Here is a 21,321-nt window from a genome sequence, read left to right as displayed (position 1 = left end):
ATATATATATATATATATATATATGTATATATATAACAAATATGGCAAGTAAAATGTATTAAAGTAAATGGACACATTTTAATATATTTTTTATTGTTTTCCTCAGAAAATTAGAGTTTTTAGACCTCTCCCACAATAAGATGGTTCACGTGCCCTCTTTCTTGCCGTCTGGGCTGCGGCAGCTCACCCTGCATCACAACCAAATCGAGCGCATCCCTGGATACGTGTTCGGCCACATGCGGCCCGGCCTGGATTCCCTGCATCTGTCTTATAACCGGCTGCGTGAAGACGGAATAAATGAGGTGTCCTTCCTGGGCCTGTACAATTCACTGACTGAACTTCTGTTGGACCATAACCAGCTCAGATCCATTCCTCGAGGTATTCTACAGTTGAAGGCACTTCAGCATCTTAGACTTAACCACAACTACATCAGGTTAGTAAACTCCAGAATGGTGTAGTTAATTTATCCACCAGCAGGGGCTGACTGGTCCACATTATGTGTCTTGACACAGACAATTGACTTTCCAATATCACCAGTTTCCAATAGATTAAGTCAAAACCATGATTTGAGCAGGTGGTGGTAATGATATTCTCTCTACAGCTACGTCACCATGAACTCGCTGTGTGACACTACGGCCCGCGATGATTCCCCTCTGGTCTCCGTTCACCTGGAGCACAACCTGATCGAGCGCCGCATCATTCCACCCACAGCCTTCTCTTGCATCAAGACCTACCACAGTGTCATTCTGCGGCCTCAGAGGTATGAGGGACTCCAGGAATGAAACCCATGCATCAAGCTCATGTTTACAGAACATCACACTGAAAGAGTATTGAGCTATTTTGCCTTATTTTCATAGTCATCATTCAGAACTTTGAATGTGATGATGTGAAGATACAGATGCAGCTGATTTTTTACATTAGAGGGATGTATTGTCTGTCGTCGTTGTGGATTACATATGCACACAGTTGTGATATAAACTACTGCAGGCATTTGTTGCTTGACATTTGATTCAGCTTTGTTCATGCTCATTTGTTCACATTGTAGTGGGTTTTTTTTCACAGATACATGGTGCTATGTGCCTTTCTTTTTTTGTTGTTGGTTGTGTTTGTCTGTTTATTTCATTGTCAATTCTCTCTCTGAAACTTAAAGTAAAACTTGCATAGGGATTTATTTTATACCACAGTATATGCAATATCGTTATTAAAAACTTAATTAACGTGCAAAATACACATATCGCTCATATTCTGAATGTTTTAGTGTGTTGCAAGTTGTAGCATTTTTTGGCATTTATCTTCTGTTTTGTAATACTGTGTATTGTGTGTTGTTGTGTTCTTTGTCACAAACTACAATAAAGTTGAGAAGTGACAACATTCACCTAAATAAATAAATCTTCATTTTCTCCACTCACTTTTTTCTAAATATACAGCTGCAGAAAAAAAATGAAGAGACAATTTTTCTGATTTTAAAATTGACCATTTATAGGGTTAGGTAAAGGTTTTTGTTTCATTATGTGAACTCATTATGTGAAACAATATTTCTCCCAAATTTCAAATAAAAATATTGTTTCTATTTGCATTTATTTGCAGAAAATGAAAACTGGAGAAACAGGTCAAAATAACAGAAAAGATGCTCTGTATTTTTTCATGACCTCAAATACTGCAAAGAAAACAAAAAAGAACCACAAGACGGGAGGCAAATTCGGGTCGCACAACATGTTGGCACACAGTCCACCGGTCCACTGGCACTAACTATTGTTGTTTTTAAGTTCTTCATTTTACAGTGATTTCTCACATTGTAGATCTGTGACAACCTAATCAAAATCATGGCTTTCATTTGATAAAAAATGATGAACCAAATACAGATGGCAGAGAGCAGCAGTGCTGAGTTGCACATCTTTCGTCATTCTGTATTATGACAGTACACTGGGCAGTGGCGCTCTCTGGTTGCTCTATTTTTGTCCAGAGAAAGTCTTCTCTTAAAGTGGTAACTTACTGCCACAAGTGCCTCTTTTTCAACCCCACAGCAGGCCAGTCTACCAGATTATTTTCTTTGAGCTGCTTCTGCATTGATTCTCTGTTGATGTATATATTTCTGTGACTTTTATTCTTTCCAGGGCGTGGACCATGTCTTAAACCATGAAGAAATACTTCCTCATATTAAAAGTGCGTATCCTAGACAACCTGGAAGTCTGTGGCAAGAAATGTATACACTTTGGCTCCTAGCGTGTCATACAGTAAAGCCACATCTAAGTAAATATACCATTTATGTCAGGTTAATTCTCCCATGGCATAGAAATGAGACTTTTCAAGTTCCATCTAGCTTTCTGTCTGTCTGACTACATCATTGTCAAGCCAACATTCTGTTAATGAATTTTTCTAATTGTTTTAACTTTTACTTTCTATTGTTTGTGGGACGTTTCTCACATCAAGACATATATTTCAATGTGTTTGAAAAGGACTTAAACACAGAAAAATCAAAGAACTTGAGAAAGGTACATTCTTTTAATACATTTTAATAAAAATTTGTAAACCAGAAGTTTAATAAAGGCCTATTTAATTCTATTTAACAATATTTTGGTAAAAACGCTGGTTCCTGATATGACCCACGCTTGCACTAATTCTCTCTCTTTCTCTCTTTCTTTTTCTCTCCCCTAAAAAGAAAGAGCAAAAACAGTGGGAGGGAAAGATAGCTTGAGTGGGAATGTCCCAAATAACATTTTTCCCTCTTTTTGCAGGCTGTCTTGTTTTCAATCGCAGGTGCTGCTCAGTGCTGTGAAACCAAGGAACTAAAAGACAACCATCCAAAACAATGATCAAACCATAAATCTGTCTGCTTCAAACATTGTGAAAATAGAATCTGAAAACACACATCTTACAGGTAAGAAGTCTTAATGCCTTTATTCTCACGTACAGACATTACAGACCACTTTTGCACCTGATGCATTTCCATGGTAACTTAATTTCCATGGTAACTTAACATCTGTTGTTATGTTTTTTTACCTGTTTTTGTCGTGATTTGCTCTTTGAATGTACAAGACTTGTTTGAGCCTATTTTGATGTAATTTCCCCAAATGGCGCCTTAAATTATCTTGAAAAATCAAATCTTTGAAAAATGTCGTTTCATCTGCGTGTGCGTCTACGTCAAGTCTGTAATCTTGACAGAATGTAGTAATTTAGTCTTTTATAAGCCCATCCGAGAGAAATTTTCATCTCTTTAATATGAGATGTAATTTAGCCTTTTATAACTATTTGACGTCACACCATTAATGTGTACCTTCGAAGAAGAGAGTTTCATTAAAAATATGAAACTTTTTCATTTAATTATGTTTGAGAAATCTTTTGATAGATAGACGCACTGTGCTGAAGACTATCAAAAAATGATAAATGAGAAACATTACATTTAGTATTGCTGGCTATTTAAAATGAGGAAGTGCAATATCATAATTTATGTGTGTTTTAGAATAGGTCCGCCAGTTTATTACATAACATCGTATTTTTTAAAGAGGATATGATTTTGGTGCATTCAGTGTCCTTATTTCAGGGCATGAATCAGGGTGGCTCTCCAAAAACAATGTGTTGAACTTGCCAGTAATGTGGTCCTTCTGCCATTCTGTGGTGAAGGGTGTGGGAGTGAATTTAAAGAGAGAGAGGGAGAACTTGGAGGCAGTTTAAAACCACACACACAACACGTGGCATAAGAAAAGAACTAGCTGAAGTAGATCTGGATGGTCAGAGAATCTCATATAAGAGGAGCAGTGTATCTCCACATTGAAATACATTGAAAAATGTCTTTGGGCCACCCAGAAATAAAAATCTTTTTATTATTTACTCATTCTCGTGTAATTCCAAACTTGTATTACTTTCTTTCTTCTGAAGAACATTAAAGAAGATATTCTGAAGAACGAGCAAACAACATTGACCCTCATTGACCTCCATTGTATGGACACCAAACCACTGAGACATTTCTCAAAATATATTTTTTTGCATTCCACAGAAGAAAGAATTATATAAAGCTTTGGGAAGACAGAAAGGTGAATAAATGATGACAAAACTTTTATTTAAGGGTGAACTATGCCTTCAACATTTTTAAACTAATTTTACAGGTCAGAAATGTGTTTAGAACCATGCACTGTCCAGTTGTTAGACTTAAAACAGCTGCAGTTTTATCGGTCATGTGCATCAGAAGTGTAACAATTTTGTCTTTACGTTTTCTTCTGCTAACGTTTTATCAGGGTGGTTTCAGCTGTATAATTAAACTGGACAAAAGACACAAAAATACACTCAGATGACATTTCTGAGAAGAATAAAAGACCTGCTGTGACTGTAAATATAGCTTGAAGGCAGGTTACAAAAATACACACTTGCACACGTTGGTGCATCTAACCCAAACAATTCACATTTTTAACATTTTTAGTCTCAGGTACAATTAGATTTTTTTGCTCTTGTAAATGTGAGAAGCAGATTTGTTTATTGCGATTGTCAGTGAGGCCGCTGTACATTCACAGCTTAATGAGACCACGGAATAATGGATCATACCAGAAGCAGTTTTTGGATGCAAAGTACCATTTATGGTTTATGAAAAAGTGTGGACAGCAAGTGCCATATTTTTAAAGCTTACCTCTTTCTGTATGTTCCACAGATTAAAAACTGGTTTTGGCAGCCATGTTGTCAGTTTTCGTGGCTTTCCTGTTTCTTTGTACTGCCCACCTGCCATCATACTCCTCCACCCTACCCTTTGAGCAAAATGGATTCTGGGATTTTGGTGAGGACATTGATGTAAAAGAGCTGATGGTGATGATGATGAAAGACCAGGAAGAAGGCTCGGCTGTGGATCCGTACGAAACCGAACACCTCACGTGCCCATTTGGCTGCCGGTGTCACCTCAGAGTGGTCCAATGCTCAGATTTAGGTGGGCCTGTATAGTCTACGGAGTGAAGACTACATCAGTTTGTGATTAAATGAGTTATAGTGTTTCCTACTTATTTGTCTTATAATTACCAACATCATGAATGATCAAAAACCTGCTTTAACTTTTATTCTTGCCTAAAACTTTTATTCACAAATATAAATAAATTCAAAATAAATCAAAGCTGTGGTTAAAAGTAGGGCAAGTAAAGAGGAAATATAAAGTATTGCTAGGTTTTACCATCCACATTAAAGGCTAGAATGAGATCAGGGTCAAATTTAGCTTGAGAACGGATACCAGTTGAGACACACCGCTAATCTGGCCTATCCACATCAGACGGCACATGTGGTGTGTGGTCGGTCACCTGAGAAGACAGACATTCTGGTTATTTTACTCGGTACAGCAAACGTGCCATAAACTATGATGTCGGTTTCACCAGGAATGAGGATTGTATAGCCAAATGGATGACTTCTGTTGATCCCAGGTGCCACCCAAGCACAGCTGCCTCTTTCATATACCTGCTTGATGATTCAGTAATATTTGTTTTATAAAATGCAGCTATTCTTCTCATTTCTCGCTCTCCATGTTATAATGTGCTACGTGGAGCTCTGTTCACTCGGCTCCATCTTAATTATAGAGCTCAGAGTGGGAATGCTAACACAACAACAGAGCACACTACACACAGAGCCCAGAGAATTACCAAACATTTCCGAAATTATAGCTCGCTGAGAAGTTTACAAGTAAGATTGAGTAACTCAAAGACTGAGATAAATTCTAAAGAAAGTGCTTCATAGACAGTGTACTTTTTACTTTGTGATGGAATCGGATGGACAACAACTTAAGTAAAAAAAATTCTGATTACTGATGGTTATAATGTACATTGTTTTATTTATAAACGTGTCTCTTCTTTTTTTTATAATATAAAGAAAAAGATGAAATGTCTGTTAAGAATGTGACTGGTCAATTTTGATTTTATGTTGACTTTAAGTCTGCTTCACAACCCTGGAAAACGTACACACCCTTAAATTAGTGTCACCCACCCTCATGGAGTAAACTATCAAAGCATTCAAGCCTAAACAAACTTTGATCCAAAGTCTTGATTTTCCCTGAAACCTCATTCCCAAACAGCAATTTATTGACTTTTGTTTATGCATTGTCGCCCAACAGGTTTAAGATACGTTCCAAGTGGCATTCCTGCAGACACGCTGTTGTTGGACCTCCAGAGCAACAAGATCACAGAGATTAGAGAGGGAGACTTTAAGGGCCTGACCAACCTCTATGTAAGAGCTATATTATCTTTATTATGTCATAAATACATTCTGCCATCATACATCAGTAATCATGTATTGTGCCCTTATCAGTTGTCTAACATCAGAATAAATAAAACATGGATTTGACATAGAAACTTACTTCTATCCCCATGCAGGCGCTGGTTTTACGGTATAACCAGATCTCCAGAATTGACGCCAGGGCATTCCTTCCATTGAAACGTTTGCAGAAGTTATATATCTCGCACAACCGTCTCACCTCCATTCCCAAAAACCTGCCTAAAACCTTGGTTGAGCTGCGTATCCATGACAACCACATCAACAGGGTGCCGGCATTGAGCTTCGCAGGCCTCCACAACATGCATGTCATTGGTAAGACGGTCTGTGTGCTTTTTCGCAATATATTGATGAACTTTGCTAATGATTTGATTCATGGTCTTCATTGAAAACCATATATATGCCGATGATGACCTCTAGTGCTCAAAATTCTGTATTGATATCTTTTGACCCCTTAGGCAAAGAAATATATGTTCCTTTACTGTATATCCGTCAATATATTTTATTATACTTAATATATTTTTGAAAATATACACTGTAGAATAATACATTATTAATACATTACAACATTACATTATATTGAATATTACATAAGGAATTCGTTTTCATATATTAAAAAATAAGCCCACGTTTCCAATATATGGAAATGTATTAACATATCGTATTTATGTATTATGTTTTCCAGTATATTCCCATATATTTTTGTTTTGTAAGGGACAACCTAAAGGAGCATTGACAAATCTTGGTTCTGATATTGCAGAAATGGGCCGTAATCCACTCCGGAACAGTGGTTTTGAACCTGGAGCATTTATGGGTGTTAAATTGAACTACTTGCGCATTTCTGAAGCCAAACTTACTGGTGTTCCCAGAGGTAATGAGAAAGATACAACATGTAATTAGAATAATTGAATTAATTACATTTACGTCTGTATTGTATACATACAGAATAGAGACATTTTTGTGTTTTGTGCAACAGGATGCAGATTTTTTTCTACATGGAATGTGTCCCAGTCTTTTCTAGACACAATGTATCTCTTTCTGTTCTTTACGGAATGTGTCTTATTTTCATCAGACCTTCCCAGCAGTCTTCATGAGCTTCATTTGGACCATAATCAGATTCAGGCCATTGAGCTGGTGGATCTCAGCCAGTACACTCAGCTGCAGAGGTAAACCTTAAACATTCTTAATTCTTGGGTAAGTTTACCGTCATTTATGTATGTAGTCAGATTGCATTGTGCCTCATGTCATAAAATTAATTACAATGTTAATTCAACAAATAAAATCCATAGAAATTTAGAGTGTCCATGGTGTATGTTTATGGTGTAAAGTTTGGTTTTGGTGTCCTCTAGTGGTTAAAATCGAAATATCTCCTCATAGCCTACAAGCACTACTTTTTCTCCGTTTATACTTCATAAATGTATAGGTTGGGCCTTGGCAATAACAAAATTCGCCACATCGAGCAGGGTGCTCTGTCTTATCTGACTAGTCTTAGAGAGCTGCACCTTGACAACAACCTTCTGTCCAAAGTGCCCAGTGGACTGCCTCCTATGAAGTATCTACAGGTATGTTTTGTGTGTAGTAAGGGTAAATATACGATGCGAGGAAAACATCTTATAAATCATACTAAATTGTGTTTTTTTTTTAATGTAAAAATGCAGTGTGGGGTGCATGTGTGTCTATTTAATATATCCTGTTCTTTGTTTGTAATCCTCCTTGTTTGTAATGCTATCACTAATTCTTGTTCATTTAAAACACCCAACAACAATTTCTGCAGGTTGTCTACCTCCACTCAAACAACATCACTGAGGTCGGGGTGGATGATTTCTGCCCTACAAGTTTTGGAGTGAAGAGGGTCTTCTACAATGGCATCAGTCTCTTTGACAACCCAATCAGGTACTGGGAGGTGCAGCCTGCTGCTTTCCGCTGTGTCAGTGACCACATGGCCGTACAGTTTGGCAACCACAAGAAGTAAAAAATGCAATGTTCTAAAATCATAACAATCATCCAGAGGAAGATTAAGGAGTCAAATAGAGAGCATCCGATTTTGTTCAACATTTAAGCCAAGAGTCTTGAAAGAAGAAGCATCACATTTCCATGGATTTGGAAGAGATTCGGGAGAAAATTGGGAAGAAACATGAACTCCTATAAAAAGAGATTCACAAATTCAAAGCTAAAATCGTCAGTTTAAAAGTTTTCATGTGTGTAATTCTGCTGAATGTTTAATGGACATTAATGAATATGTACTCTAGTTGTCTAATCATTGCTGAAATGTCTGTTAACAGCTTCATTAGTTTTCATGAATTGCATCTTTAAATAAGATACATTCACAGATTGCCTGGACGGCTGATCGTCACTTATTCATTACAGTAATACTGTAATAAAGTTTTCAATTGGGTTGTGGATGTTTATCGTTGTGGACATTACAACATGACCTATTTATTTGATTGTTTGATTACTTTAATGTAAAAAAGTCTAAATGCATTTAATGAGTGATTTTAAAATGGGTTGCCTAGGTGGACTAAAGTTTTTGAGGTGTGAACCTCCATCTTATCTTAAATTTTTTCTTTTATCTCAACAAAAGCATTGTACTGCACTTTACACTCGTTTATGTTGTATGCCTATAACTTGATCCGCATGATCCTAGACCAGCAGTTACCAACAGCGTTATCTCTGAAGCAGCTACTGGAATACTTTATCGATAATAAATCATACCCTTACACATGCTAGCTCCGCCCATGAATTAAATTGTGAGGAAAATGTTTTCAAACAAGTCCGTCTGGCGGTTGTCCTATGACCACGCCTAAAAGGCTTGGCAAAATACATTATTTAGTTTCTATGCGTAACGAGTCGACTAAACAGCAACAAACATGGACTACGCGAAACAGGTAACGTAACAAATATTTGTTTTTTTTACTTTAAAGAGTAATATTCCAAAACTATAAAATCTGTATATTTTATGTCATCGTGACGTGTTTGATGGGATGTCATGTACTTCAGTCTCATTAGAACTGATTTATGTTCCACATCATGAACACATAAACTCGAGATTATTGTTCTTTGTGTAACATTGCCTATTCATTCTTTTAAAAATACGACTAGGTTTTAATGTGTCGTACTGAAACGGAAACAAAATGACTTAACAAAGTGACTTTAACGTAACATCGTCCTTATTTTATTTAGGTCGTTAATTGATCTAATATAGAACAACACTTACATAACTGTTGATTGGATGACTTTACGGGATATTTTCGTCGTTTGACAACATAACGACAGTTTAAAAAGTCATCACGGAGTGCAGCTATTGTAAATGTGGTCAAACTTGTTCTAAAACCTGTAACAGGAGGCGTAACATGACGAATTGAACTGTCGTGCACAGGTTGAGCACATTGTATCCACTGCTCATTTTGGAGATTTGATTGAGTTCACTTATCCCATTGGCTACGCACACTGGGGCGTGTACGACGGGGATGGATACGTTATTCACTTCGCTGTTGCTGGTAAGCATAATTATATGTAGGCCTATCATAGATTAGCATTATCTAGTATTATATATACATAGACTATATTTACAGTATGTGGGTGTTTCTGCAACTACGGGCACTTTTAAGTCCCAGCAGTGAAATTTTAGATTCATGTCAAAATTTGTCATATGACGCTTTATAAATATAGTCACAGTGTCGTCACACACCTTGACAAAAATATAATTAATGATTAATGTGTTTTAATATAAAATTATGAAGCATTTATAGGTCCAAACGCCATTTTTGTTCATGTCGCACAACTCTGGTCACAATGTTAAAATACTTAAAATAAGTTAATTGAATTACAATTTCACCTTATTTCAAAAGAATTTGTTTAATATGCATATTAATTTACAGCATCTTAAATTTTTGTATTATTTCCTGATCATTGTTATGATTTTTTCAAGTAAACGTGAACCTTTTACCACAGCACATTTTCAATGTTTACTGTATATTAATTACAAATTTTAAAATCTTAATGATTCCATGCAATTTTGTTTTGCGTTTTATGTGTATTACAGACTCTGATGATTAAAATTCACAGGGGTTTTTGGAGAGTCAAAAGTGCCCGTATTTGCAGAGACACCCATGTATACATACTTTTTTATTATACTAGTATCCTCAAGTAATATTTGGCATAACTTTATCTTTTAGAATAAATAAATGACAGCCATGCATGGAGACAATACTAACTGCACTTAAACTGTCTTGTATTGTATTTGTTTATCCAGATGAAACTCAGATCCAGAGTACATTTCGGGGCTACCTCCAGGCAATTTTTCCTGTCTGTGGTGATCTTTTGCTTGGAGAGACTAAGATACGTCGCCAGCTCCTGGCTGAGGTTAATGTACCTAAAGGAGCTCAAGTTTCAGTGAGCAATAACCATCACACTTTCACATCTTCACCTGAGGAGGACATGAGACGGCGACGAGATGCTCTACTGGATAAAGAATTTACCTACAAGCTTTTTACATGTAACTGTGAACACTTTGCCACATTTATCCGGTTCGGAAAAGCTGTGTGCAATCAGGTGAGTTAATGCACCAAGTATTATAGTGCAATATATGACACAAAAGTCATTAATGCTGCCTAAATCTATTATCTGCTCTTTAAAATTTTCAGTTCATCTTCATTCCATCATAGGGATTTTTTATTACAATGATTTGTTTCAACAGATTCCAGGGAAGAGCAAAAACAAGGAATGTGTGGAGGCTACTGAACAGTTTGGCTACCTTGTTCCTTCATCTTAATCTATGCTAAGAATGACGTATATCACAAAAAAATATTGCATTATTTCACTAAATACAGGCTACATGTAATAATGTTCTTGTGATAAACCATATGTGCAGGTTTGTAGTTATGTAAAGATTTAAGTTTAATGTCAGGTTCACGTCTTGTGCTGTGTATGAAAAATGTACAAAGAACTGCTGTAAATGTGTTAAACAGTCTGATGTTTGTAAAATGATTGAATCTACCCTTACAATCTACACACACACACACACACACACACACACCCACGCACAAAATAAGACAAATATTATAATCACTTGAATGAAATCTCTCTGTTAACATTAGTAATGCACAATGAATTAACACGAGCAAATAATATCAACTGCATTTTTAATAACCAACATTAACTCATGAAGTCTAAGAATAATAGATAAAATATTGTTAATTGTTGGCTCATGTTAGATAATGCATTAACTAATGTAATTTAATCTCATAGTAATTTGTTATAATTGTACTTGCCCCATAACTAGTACTGTATTTTGGCAGTAACATGGTTACCATAGTAACATACATAAGGGATAGGGTCAATGTTCTGTCATTCATAATTTCTTTCCAAATAAACATTTCTACTTTATAAAAACATTGTTCTTGTGAATCTATTCATAGCAATATCTGTTTAAAAAATCCTAGTACACATCTGTCAGGTGTAAGAAACGCTGAGCGTGCATTGTCCTGTTTAATAAAGATGAAGCGTTTCCTACATTCCCCGGATGTTGCCCCACGCTCACGCATGTCCCGGATGTACCTACATTTTAGTAGAGGAACAAAAAATGGGCTCGTTACCAAGCTTCACCAAACCGTTTAAATTACCCCCAGAAACCATCATTGCACCTGTATGAGGACCTGTCCGCATGTTTGAACGAAGTGCAAGTCTATTGTCGCCGTGTTTATAAAGAGATTCATGAAAGTAAAGAGGTAAGACAGTTGTGTACCTTCAGTGTTGCTACACGCTGTTGACGTTAGCATACCAGCAGTCCGTTGCTAAGCTAATTTTTAAGCACTTTTACATTACGTTTAAATATGTTTGTTAATATATAGACTCTAGGGGTAGTTGTTAATAAATATTGAATTGAAAAATCAACATACTCTTAAAAAACCAGGGTGTTATTCAACCCCTCCTCGGGTCCACTAGACAGCAGGCTAACACACAGCTGTCCAGATAGATTTTGCACGGTTGTTGGCATGTGAATGCTAATTTAAGCGTCTTTTTATTATTCATTTGCTGCCTTATGAAATAGTTTGAATGCTTTTTACTTTTGTCAGTGATTGCATATCTTTAAAAATCATGTGATTGCTGTATTTTGCTATCCTAATAGCCACACTCTTGAACCTGTTATATGTTTATTTATTACCTTAACTAGACCAATAAAGTAATTTCAATAACGTACACTTAATGTTAATGGTTTGTACTGTAAACATACAACCAATGATTTAGTTATACGTATTCTATATGGTTGTATTGTAAAAACTAACCAAGTATATAAAATACTTTATTTAAGCTTGTCAGTTACACAATAGTTCTGCTAAAATAGATTCTTTAAAATGTATTGAGCAATGGCTACTGTCATAATCTAGAAAACAGTTGGGCAATAGATGCTTCTGAATTCTATTTAAATAGCTGTGTACAATGAGCACAGCTCAATTGTCCTCCTAATTGAAGCTTCTTGTGAAGTTAAACTATTGTAAAGCTTACCCAGATCTGTATTTTGAAACACTAATACAAATGCGTTGAGTTTCTTATTACATTACGCTATTTCCTAAAACTGCCTTGGAGTCTGTGATCTAACATTTAAACAATGGTTGTTGTCTTTTGTTAATTATTTTCTCTTCTAGATTAAAGTCGGAGGTGAGAGTTGTGGGCTGAGCGCGTTGACACCGATTTGAGCTTCGCTCTGCTGTCAGGGCCTTCTGCCATCCACCCCACCCGTCAGCCGTCTAGCAAAGAGTGATGACCTCACAGCAGCATGGGAATGCCAACCCTGCCCTCATCTCTCCACAGAACTCTTCCTCCAGTCAGGGCAGGCAACACATTCCACGTTCCTCTATAGACTCGTATTCCCGATCCGGGGTCTCCTCTCCTCGGAGAGGTTGGGTTGCGGCATCCTCGTCCTCGACAGCTCACGGTAACTCTCTCGCACTCTCTCTAAGCCGCTTGACTCCTCCATCCTGCGGGAATTCCCACTCCTCTAGGAGACCCGCATCCGGCAGGGTCGAGCCTTGGCCGGAGGAGGCCGTGGATGATGCGTATGGGCTATACTCACTTCACCGCATGTTTGATATTGTGGGAGCGCAGCTGACGCATCGGGATGTGCGCGTGCTATCCTTTCTATTTGTGGACGTTATTGACGAGTACGAGAGAGGAGGGATACGGAGCGGCCGGGACTTCCTGCTTGCTCTGGAGCGACAGGGGCGGTGTGATGAGACGAACTTTAGGCACGTTCTTCAGCTGCTCCGCATCATAACTCGCCATGACCTGCTACCCTATGTCACTCTGCGCAAGAGACAGACAGGTTTGAGATCTTGCTGGTAGTTTGTGGAGCTACTAATTTTATTTATATTGTATGTAATGCATATTGTGTGTAATGTAGCTGCGTTTTTATTATTATGCATATTATTTGGATGCTTGCTTGGCTTGGGAAATATGTAATGTTGCTGTTTATTTTCTAGTTTGCCCAGATCCAGTGGATAAATATTTGGAGGAGACATCTGTGCGATACGTTTCTCCTAGAGGAGCAGGAGAGACTGGGCAGGGTACACCTCACAGAAGAACAGGTTTGTCCCGTACACTGGGCTTAACATAGTTCCTTCTCTAATTCTGAATTGGCATGTGCCAATTCAATATAGAACTAGCTAATCTAAATAATGTTATAATCACAAGAATAACAACATAGTAGTGCTTGTAATCAGGTGTTGACATGTTCTGTATGTGTCTTTCAGGACCCCAGCCATTGATCTGTTGTCCTCCTTCAGGACCCCATGTATGCCCACCGCGTGCTAAACCCATCCCACCTGCGCCAAGCAGGAAACGGAAGAGATTTCACACAACAGCCGACTGCAGAGAAAAACAGACCTGTGGTAAAAACACAAACCTATCACTGATTTGCCTCCTTACAGGCAATACGTTTCTTGTAGTCAGACATTTGATTATCAGCATAAATGAAAAAATCCAATATGTTGGTAAGGCTGTGTTTTAAAGCTTCTTTCCAATCTCACAGATATACGATTGCGAGTACGTGCCGAGTACTGCCAACACGAGTCGGCTCTGCAAGGCAACGTCTTCTCCAACAAGCAGGAGGCACTAGAGAGGCAGTTTGAGCGTTTCAACCAAGCCAACACCATCCTCAAATCCCGTGATCTGGGTTCCATCATTTGTGACATCAAGTTCTCAGAGCTGACCTACCTGGACGCCTTCTGGCGGGACTACATCAACGGCTCACTGTTGGAAGCCCTGAAGGGCGTTTTCATCACAGACTCTCTAAAGCAAGCTGTTGGCCATGAAGCCATTAAGCTGCTGGTGAACGTGGATGAAGAAGACTACCAGGCCGGCAGGAGGAAGTTGCTGAGAAACCTGGTGGCGGGAGGAGCGAGCATGGGCAGCAAGGAGGGTCCCTTGTCCTAGTGGTGGGATCGACTATTGTCGGTAAGTGGAAAAAATTCAGAAAGACCGTGATGAGGAGAGATTTGGACACTAATGAGAAGGTATAAATGGAGGTTTGGGGACACAGGAAGTAAGGAATGTAAACAGAAAAAGACGTGACTCTTAAGATGAAGGTGCTCTAAAAGAGGCCGGGTATTGTGTCTTCAGCTAACAATGATGGTTAAAGAATGTTGTGGAAAGTTGTGTTATTTCTATTTTTATTTTGAGTATCTCAAGTTGTGGAAATAAAACATGAAGGGGGAAGTATCGGACAAAGGCATTTTATTTATTTGGTCTTTTCCTGCATAAATAACACGAATGCTTTTGTTTTAAGATTATGTGTTTTTTTTCCATTTCTATCAAGTCTTGTTACAGCCATGTACTTTTAGTGAAATTCTCCTGCCTAGATGTTCATCTCATTAAGATTAACAAGGTTGCATAACATTTTATACAAAACTGATTTGCCTTTAAGATGCCAGCTGAAACATTGCTTAAACTCTTCCCTTTCCATACAGTCCGAATCCATTTGAAGTTCTTGTCATCTGGAACATTTGAATGTTTCCTCTTCATGTGACCTCACAAAGCAGAATCTCCAGAATGAACCTTCCGCATAAAAAAGTAAATAAAAATCACACAAGTTTCAAAACACACGGCAACATTTTAGCTTCACTATACTACTTGAAACAGAGCAAGATCTCAATTTCTGTATTGAAGTTGTTGCACATTTGGGTTTGTTTAATGTTGTGGGGTGCGGTGGATATCAAAATCTGAATCTGTTGAATCTTCTGGATGGCTTGGTTGGAGATTGTGTTTTGATCTTGCATGTCCCTGTAATTTTTTTGTTGACTATGAAAAAACACTCAAGTTGGCAAATATCCCCTCCATTTGAAATTTGCATATTAATATTTGCTCTTTGTCAAGATTTTCCCAAAATGATTAGGACTACTTATAACCGTCATTATTACTGATTCACAAATTCAGCATAAATGTCTGGACAGAAAGTGGTTGTAATACAGAAAAGATTGGCTTTGTGAAGGCAGTTTATGTGACAGAAGTATTTGACCAAGGCTTTGTTTAATTTTTACAAATGGGTTTATTGGTTCTGTCATAAATTAATTTGTAGAGTTTTGGGATGCAAGAAAGGTTTTCTCACTTGCAATAATGCCACACACCTGACAGAAGCTAAACCTTTCTGTTTTTTATTTTTCATGTCATTTTGTGGTGCTTTGTTATTGTTTTTTTTTTTAGATGTGCTGTATTTAATATAATTTATAAAAAATGTGTTATGAGGAAAGACTTCTGCCAGGTGTTGAAATAATCTGCCCAATCTGTCCAACAAGCCTTCATGCAGTTTAAAGTGATGTGTAACACAAAACGTGCCAACCTGAAACGCAACCTGGGTTTAAACATGACTGAAAAGGAACAATATTGTCTGAGCAACAAACAATCGTAGGAAAATGTAATTTGATTTGAAATCTTTTCGCTGTACTTTTAAAATACCAAAGCTGTTTCCTTTCTCTCTTCCTATTCTCATTCATTCTTTCCCATTTCTCCATCTTCTAAAATATAAAGAAACTGTTGAAAATTTAAAGAAAAATGGTGACTTGTGGGGTAGAGTGAAACATTTATGAGTTTTAGAGTGAGACGTTAGTTGTGGATCGATGAATGATACTGCTATAATTATTACAGAAGGAAAAAAGCATTTTTTGTAATGTTTTCCTATTGGAACTAAACAAAGTTACAGACTGGTATCTATTATATAGGTTACATGTTCTATTGATTGTGTTCAAGTGTTTGTCTTTATATCTTGCATGTATATGACATTGATCCCCTTACATATCACACAGTGAAAATTGAGCTGTGGTCTGTAGATTTGAAATATCTAGACATTTCTAACCTTTTTTATACTTTGTTTTTCATAGAGAAAGAAATGGGATTGCTACTTTTTGGAGAGGTGAGATGAGTATTCTCAAAAGTGACACATTAGAACAGATGAAGACGGAGCACTTTATTTTTTACTCTCTCAAGTATTTCACCTATCGTAACCATATATAGTAATACACCATTCCAAAATGTAGGAGATGTTCAACAGCATCGGCCATCTGTCGCATTATGACTGATTTCGGAATCATTTTATTTTTGTTGACCATGCCGGTGGTTGTGTTAAGTGAAACTTATGTGCAAAATAGACAGCTGGTTCATTCAATGTCTGTACAAATCAATAAAACAAATAATAAAAAAATACTGTTATAGTCCTGTTATTGTGTATTTTGAGCTGTGATTTTTTTTACATCTACTGTCTCTGCCTATTGTTCAGAGAAATCAATAAGCAACTTTTCGATTGATATTAGAAATGCACTGATACAAAATTTCTCCACCGATACCAATAGCTGATTATTCATATCTGCTGATACCTAGTCTGAATTTTTTTTTCTTAACTTTCTAAATGTCATTTCGTATAATGACTGTTAATATTAAACTTCAAACTGGTGATGCTTCTTAATTGCTTTTTCCTGTCCTCTTTTGATTGACAGGATATATTGGCCCTGATCATTGTCTGTTATTCTGCCAATAGCCGACGGTGTGAAAAATCACTTTTATCGACCGATAACCAATACGTCGTTGCATCTCTAATTGATAAACATTAAAATTTCAAAGGACATTGGCTCAACCAAATGTTTACGGCTGACTTTGGGAAAGCTTGATACATAACTTACAAATATTTTAATATCATTAATATCTTATATTAATGTTAATCTTTAACTTTATGAACCAAAAAACTAGTGTTGCCTAATACATCACTCATTTTTTGTTTTTCTGACAAAAACTTTTAACAGAGCCCTGCTCATCATGATCAGCAACCGACAGGCTCCCACAAACAAACCTGTTATAAGCATCAATACATCCACATTGTGGTAGGAATACCATGGAAGTTTATAAGACTCTGTGCGCAAGTGTGCTGCCCCTTTATGCCTCATAACAAACTCCAGCCAGAAGATGGCTTTGTCCATTGGCTTGCTGGGTGTGTCACGATGCAGGATTGACATTCGCTGCATGTTTTTCTGATACGGTTGATTTTCATCTAGAATGTTCCTAAGTGCTTGTGTTAGCGTATCTACATCCACGGCTGTGACGTCGAGCACTTGTGCTACTCCTCTGGCCTGGAGGCGAACCATGTTGTCAAACTGATCGAAGATGAGTGGGAGGCCCAGCATCGGCACGCCGTGATAGATGGCCTCATAAACTCCATTCGTTCCTCCATGTGTGACGAAAGCTTTCGTTTTAGGATGGCCCAGAAGGTCATTTTGAGGCAACCAATCCACTACCAGCGTATTGTTTCCCAAAGAAGATGGCTTTTCCCCTACGTGCCTCCAAATCACCTTTTGTGGCAGGCGAGCGAAGGCAGACGCGACGACTTCGGATATGTCAGGAACCAAACTTCCAAGCAGACTCCCCAAAGACATGATCACCACCCCGTGCTCTCCAGAACTCTCCACAAATGTCTCCAGGTCAGCCGGTAGAGGCTTGGAGGGTTTACATTGAAAGCCTCCAATGTAGACCACGTTGGGCATTGTAGGACGAGGAAACTCAAATACAAAATCGACTCTCATGAGCCACAAATCAGTTCCTTGGATTAAAGTGTATATGTTGGTATTTGGGTCTATGTATTTGCTGATAACTTCATGATATAGAGGCCTTGTGATTAAATGATCTATGTATTGACCAATTCCGTAATGCAGGATGTTTTTAATTCGGTTTGCAAAGGTCATTTTGTCTGTTACGATGGATCCAATAGTCGGGATGTAGGAAAGTGGCGAGGGTGCGATTGCGAAGTGACCCTCCTCATTCGTAATCCACCGCACGTTGAACACCATTGGTAGATTCAGGTATGCGCCCAACACGACCCCTCCTGCAAAGCCTGGGTCAGTCAACATCATATCGTACTTCGCTTTTTTGAGTCTGTTCACCAGCTTTTTATCTTCCAGGATGATCCTCACCATCTCAGCAGAAGATCTGTGACACTCCTCTAAAATAGCAAGAATTTCTTTATGCATGCCTATGAATGACCAAACAGACCCTTCATTTCGTTGAATGTCGATGTTTCTCCTAAGAAAAGAAGCCATGAACTGTGGGTCCTCCAGGCTGTTGACACGCAAAACGGGAACGGTGATGGACACGTAGTGCGCGGCGATCTCTGGTATGTACCAGCTGGTGGCAGAACGGACCACTGTTAGTTTATGACTTCGCTTGTGAAGTTCTCTGAGCAGAATGTCCATGTTAAGCCAGTGGCTTCCATCCACAGGATAGACTAAGATGTTACCAGCCAGGGAAAATGGTGGACAACTCCACAGGAAAGCAACGAAGACAAAGATCCGAGGGTGGAGGAGGCTATGCAACAACAGCATTGTCTGAAAATACAGTACATGTTTGAATAGATGATCGTTTTGATATGGAACAGAGGAATCATTGAATATCTGTGTAGGCCTACATTAACTCTTTCCCCGCCTCTGACGAGTCGTTATTTAAAAATCAACGGTTCCCTGCCAAAGAGTACAGAGTACAGATTCTCGGAACCTAGAACGTCTATATTTTATCTGTTTTTTGAGTAAAATTTCCCTGTTTTTAATCATTGTTCTGAGTCTAATCTGGGTTAGTCTTTGACAAAAAATGCTAATTATCTCAGCTGTTTAATCAAAGTGATGCATTTTTGAAGAAATCTACCCACATCTAAGAGGTGATAAAAAAGAACAAATGAAGATAGAAAAATACGGTTTCTTTGTTTAAAAGCAGAGACTCTGTTCTTTCATTTGATATATTGTTTGTCCATATATTAATACAGAAAATGTACAGTGAGCCATCAAATTTTAGTGAAAATGTTAAAAAATGCTGGCGGGCGGGGTATGAATGAATGGAAAAATGAATGGGCTTAGATCCTTTTGTAGTTTTTAAACTCAAAATATGTTGAGCCTTAATAGTATCATATAATGATATTATTGCTCAACTTATAAGATAAAATATGACAATCAAGCACAATGTTTTCTTCAGTCTTTGTTAATCATCTTAAACACTTTTTCTTTGTTTTTCTTTTTGTTATTTGCAAAAATGTTACCAAATATCAGTGTTAAGGCTATGCATACAGACTGTAAAGTTTACTCTGTGATATGTGTGTTAAATAGAAGTGTTATGTAAAGGCTGTCTAGCATTATGCAAAACGTATATGCTGGCAAATTTGACTAGAGGATATTTGTACATTGGCATTTGGAGTTAAAAAAGTCTTTATTTCCTGTTTAAATTGGCTGAACTGCTTCTGAATTTCTGATCAAACATTTTAGATCCCATAGACAAGCAGAATAAGACACAGTACCTGGTCCTTTGTAATTTCCTGAAGAAAAGTCTTGAAATGTAAGTCTTGCAAGTATTAAAGCTGCAGTTTAGATTCCTGATATGGCAGGTAGACGTGTTGATGTATGTTGCCAAGACTGCAGGCTCATTTATATCTCTCTGTAGTATTTCTCTCATTCAAAGTAATGAATAGCATATTTGACTGCAAACAGCATGGTGTTGGACTTTGGCCTTAAAATGTGCTTCCTCTTTTAAATAACCTAGCATAAAAGTACTGATCTGAAGCACGTGAGTGGTGATGGAAAGTGAGGTGGGCTCACAAACAAATTATGTCTGTGGATTACAAACACCACATTCCACTGTGATTTAAACCTTTTACTCGTTTTTTAATTGCACCCATTAAACCATACATTACCAAGAAAGCATGAAACAATCAAAGGATGAAAACAAACATATGAGTTGGATGTTACAAGCATTACACACTGTTCTACTTGTGACTTGCATAATGCAAACTGAATATTATCATTTGGAGCCATTTCTAATGGCATGATCAAACCTATCGAATCCTGTTAGAATCTAACAAGCTCCTACTAAAATTCCTGTTTTTCATTTTAGTTTATAGACTTACAATTTATCAAGTATGATCCTATTTGGTATTGGTAAACCACATTTTTACCCTTTTAGCAGAGTGATTGTATAGGCCAATTTACAAGTTGGTTATTTCAATGATGAGATTGTACCATGTCCGGATTAATTATTCGGTTCTAAAACGGCGTGTTGTGCTATCGGGAACGTAAAGCAGGGTAGTTTTGGTCACATCGTAGCTGTTGGTCTGCACTTGAATTCAGGGGAGCAGAGTGCAGAAAAGTGCAGTCTACGGTATACAAGTTTAAGCAGGTCACTGTTCATTGCTTACTTAATTTACTTAATTTAATAATCACTTAATAAGATATTCAATGAGGTGACCAGTCTATGTGGGCATCAGTATTTGGAATCTGAAGGTAGTTTCTCTTTCTCACTCTCTCTCACACACACACACACACACACGCGCACACGCGCACACACGCACGCACACACATGTTGGGTTTCCATGTTTTATGGGGACATTCCATAGACGCAATGGTTTTTATACTGTACAAACTGTATATCATATTCCCTACCCCTAACCCACCCCCTAACCCTAACAATCACACACAACTGTCTGCTCTTTTAGATTTTCAAAAAAGTGAATTCTGTATGATTTATAAGCTTGTTTCCTCATGGGGACAAAAAAATGTCCCCACAAGGACAAGGGTTTTG

The 21,321-nt window shown here is 37.6% G+C and overlaps 5 protein-coding genes across 9 annotated transcripts in view; 4 read left to right on the top strand and 1 right to left on the bottom strand.

Moving 5' to 3' along the window:
- Positions 1–1,352, top strand: part of si:dkey-6n6.1 (uncharacterized protein LOC100170811 homolog) — a 6,432-nt gene extending 5,080 nt beyond the window's left edge. Inside the window, exons 9-10 of the mRNA XM_057356732.1 lie at positions 107–433; positions 602–1,352. Coding sequence (XP_057212715.1) covers positions 107–433; positions 602–782 — 508 coding nt within the window. The 3' untranslated portion in view covers positions 783–1,352. The remainder of the gene's footprint in view (positions 1–106; positions 434–601) is intronic.
- A 1,411-nt stretch (positions 1,353–2,763) lies between these two features.
- bgna (biglycan a) lies at positions 2,764–8,949 on the top strand. Its single transcript, XM_057356733.1, has 8 exons — positions 2,764–2,878; positions 4,640–4,909; positions 6,074–6,186; positions 6,333–6,546; positions 6,992–7,102; positions 7,304–7,397; positions 7,655–7,793; positions 8,006–8,949. Exons 2-8 carry the CDS (start codon positions 4,663–4,665, stop codon positions 8,201–8,203), a joined length of 1,116 nt encoding a protein of 371 aa, XP_057212716.1. The 5' UTR covers positions 2,764–2,878; positions 4,640–4,662; the 3' UTR covers positions 8,204–8,949.
- A 58-nt stretch (positions 8,950–9,007) lies between these two features.
- Positions 9,008–11,616, top strand: LOC130568303 (phospholipase A and acyltransferase 2-like). The gene is made up of 4 exons (XM_057357064.1): positions 9,008–9,116; positions 9,608–9,728; positions 10,484–10,782; positions 10,928–11,616. The coding sequence occupies exons 1-4, from the start codon at positions 9,099–9,101 to the stop codon at positions 11,000–11,002; spliced, it is 513 nt and encodes a 170-aa protein (XP_057213047.1). The 5' UTR covers positions 9,008–9,098; the 3' UTR covers positions 11,003–11,616.
- Positions 11,617–11,755: 139 nt separating this feature from the next.
- Positions 11,756–16,909, top strand: dedd (death effector domain containing). Of its 5 annotated transcripts, XR_008964689.1 has the most exons (7): positions 11,756–11,957; positions 12,876–13,552; positions 13,710–13,814; positions 13,980–14,117; positions 14,258–14,682; positions 15,195–15,297; positions 16,602–16,909. XR_008964689.1 is itself a non-coding variant. In XM_057357062.1 (6 exons), exons 2-5 carry the CDS (start codon positions 12,991–12,993, stop codon positions 14,659–14,661), a joined length of 1,209 nt encoding a protein of 402 aa, XP_057213045.1. In that variant the 5' UTR covers positions 11,756–11,957; positions 12,876–12,990; the 3' UTR covers positions 14,662–14,682; positions 15,195–16,909. The 5 variants fall into 5 exon arrangements, 3 of the variants coding, with proteins under 3 accessions (XP_057213045.1, XP_057213046.1, XP_057213043.1); XR_008964688.1 differs by having other exon boundaries at positions 14,258–15,297; positions 16,602–16,908; XM_057357062.1 differs by having other exon boundaries at positions 15,195–16,909.
- On the bottom strand, positions 15,894–19,660 carry ugt5e1 (UDP glucuronosyltransferase 5 family, polypeptide E1). Its single transcript, XM_057357059.1, has one exon. The coding sequence runs from the start codon at positions 19,083–19,085 to the stop codon at positions 17,478–17,480; it is 1,608 nt and encodes a 535-aa protein (XP_057213042.1). The 5' UTR covers positions 19,086–19,660; the 3' UTR covers positions 15,894–17,477.
- Positions 19,661–21,321: the final 1,661 nt, after the last annotated feature.

Source organism: Triplophysa rosa, linkage group LG17 (genome assembly GCF_024868665.1).
Source record: "Triplophysa rosa linkage group LG17, Trosa_1v2, whole genome shotgun sequence".
Lineage (NCBI taxonomy): Eukaryota > Metazoa > Chordata > Actinopteri > Cypriniformes > Nemacheilidae > Triplophysa > Triplophysa rosa.
Note: the sequence above shows the minus strand (reverse complement) of the source record. Positions and strands in the feature narration are given on the sequence as shown.